Source organism: Myotis davidii, unplaced genomic scaffold, assembly GCF_000327345.1.
Source record: "Myotis davidii unplaced genomic scaffold, ASM32734v1 scaffold551, whole genome shotgun sequence".
Lineage (NCBI taxonomy): Eukaryota > Metazoa > Chordata > Mammalia > Chiroptera > Vespertilionidae > Myotis > Myotis davidii.
In genome coordinates, this window is record NW_006283788.1 from 1,391,633 (window position 1) to 1,393,654 (window position 2,022).

General features: G+C 62.0%; 1 protein-coding gene across 1 annotated transcript in view; it reads left to right on the top strand.

Annotated features, from left to right (window-relative positions):
* Positions 1–2,022, top strand: part of SMIM24 (small integral membrane protein 24) — a 4,055-nt gene that overhangs the window by 433 nt on the left and 1,600 nt on the right. The window contains exons 2-3 of the mRNA XM_006754077.2: positions 1,505–1,651; positions 1,857–1,968. Coding sequence (XP_006754140.2) covers positions 1,505–1,651; positions 1,857–1,968 — 259 coding nt within the window. The remainder of the gene's footprint in view (positions 1–1,504; positions 1,652–1,856; positions 1,969–2,022) is intronic.

Consider the following 2,022-nt stretch of genomic DNA (forward strand, 5'->3'; position numbering starts at 1 on the left):
CCCCCCACTGCCCCTCCATCGCCTTCAAGGAACCACCCACCCGAAGCTCCTGGAGGCTGGACTGAGCTGGGCGCTGCCCTCGGGCCCAGGGCCCAGGTGCCACCCTCCTTGGCGCCGTACAGACTGGACCTGTGCTCCTGGAGCCCTTTCTCCACGCTCTGCCCTGTCTTGCAGAGAACGTTCCCTTTCTTGGCTGCCAGGACACTGACTATGTCTGCCTTCCTGCGCCCCAGACTCCCAGAGTTTAACCCCGCCCAGCCTCCAGCAAGCTGCAGGCCATCTGTACACCCAGAGTGCCAAGAAGATTTTAAAAATAATAATATTAGTAGCCAGCCCTTGCCTAGTGCTTAGTACATGCCTGCTATTGTGCTAAGTGAGCCATTTCCATGTATTATCTCATTTAATCCTCTGAGTGAGACTTAGATGGGGAAATGGAGGCACACAGCCTAGAAATGACTTGTTTGGGGTTCTGCCCCCACTCACTCTTCTGAGCTCACCCACTTCTGTACACCCCCCCGCCCCGACTCCACACCTCATTCCCGGCTCCACTGCTCTGTTGCTGGATCTGTCTCTGGGGGTCCTGACTCCCCAATTAGCCTGCGAACTGGGGACAGCACCTGAGGCTTCCTTCCCTTCCAAGCTTTGCACAGGACAGACATACAGTAGGCGCTTCATATATGCCCGCTGGCTGGTCGAAGGGGGCCTGTTCTAGGGCTGGGTTGCCTGAGCATTGACACGAGAGTGGCCCATCCGCACGGTGGTTAGAGTCAGACCTCAGGAAAGTATGCAGTGAGCACTCCATAAGTGCATGTGCAATGATGCTGGCATTCTCCAGCCCCAGCCTGTGGAGGTCTCACAAGCCTGAAGAAGGGCCAGCCCCCACCCCCTGGCCTCCCTCCCACGTGCCTGGGCTGTGGCTGTCCTGTGGCAGCTGGGGGGGCCCTCCTGCACTCCCGCAGGCCATGTATCTAATCAACCCGGGGACCAAAGTTGAGAGCCTGAGTCATCAGCTGCCCAGGGTGCCCTGATCTCTGGCCAGGGAGTGGCTGGGTTTGGTGGCGAATAGTGGCCCATCGCTCATCCTTCCAGTTCAGTCCTCACCCCGTCAGTGACTGTGGGTCCCCAGGGGTCAGGGAAGCAGGATGAGGCAGAGCAAGTTGGTGGGGAGGAGACCCAAGCGCTGGCCGTTTCTGCACCATCGCTGTGCTCCCGGCCCCAATGCGCTTCTATAATGGAGGTGTTCAGAGAAGGAAGCATGACCCATAAAAGTGCTGAGCCTGGGCCCGGAAAAGGGCTAGGGCCACCCCGGCCTGGCCCCGGTGGCGTGGAGCCTGGGGGACCTCGCGTTGGCGGTCCTGGGCGGGCGCAGGGCGCAGGTGCCAGAGTTCCTGGGTTAATTGTTACACCAGGTCCAGAGTCTGCCCTCCTGCAGGGAGGGGGATGCCAACCAGGTAGGGCGAAGGGAGGGCCTGCCCCTGCCCCGGACCCACCTGCGCCTTATCAGGGGCTGGGCAGGGCCTCGCCCAGCCAAAGAGGACCGGGCTCGTCCGGACTGCGCACTCCCGCTGCCGGCTCCTCCACGCCATGGAGGCCCTGAAGACCCTTCTGGTGATCAGCGCCCTGCTCCTCTTGCCCGCTGAAGCCCAGCAGGGTAAGGGGGCCCACCACGGGGGCGGTGGGTGGGGAGGGGTCGTGGGGACGAGCCCACCTCCCCAGGCTGGGTCCCTAGCACCTTTCCCTTCTCGGGCACCCAGCCCCCATCTGACTAAGCAACCCGGACTGCCTTCTCCCCTTCACCTTTGGTGGGGCCCTACACTCCCCATCTCTGAGTCCCACCTCCCCCCACCTTCCAACAGCCACCGAGGGTCACCTGCAACCGTGGCTGCGGGGCCTGGCTGCCGTTGTGGGGTTCCTGTTCATAGTGTTCGTCCTCTTGCTCGTCAACCGCATCTGGTGTACCAAAAGGAGGTGGGAGCATCTGTCCCCCACACCCCCACATCCCCACACCCCCACGTCCCCAGA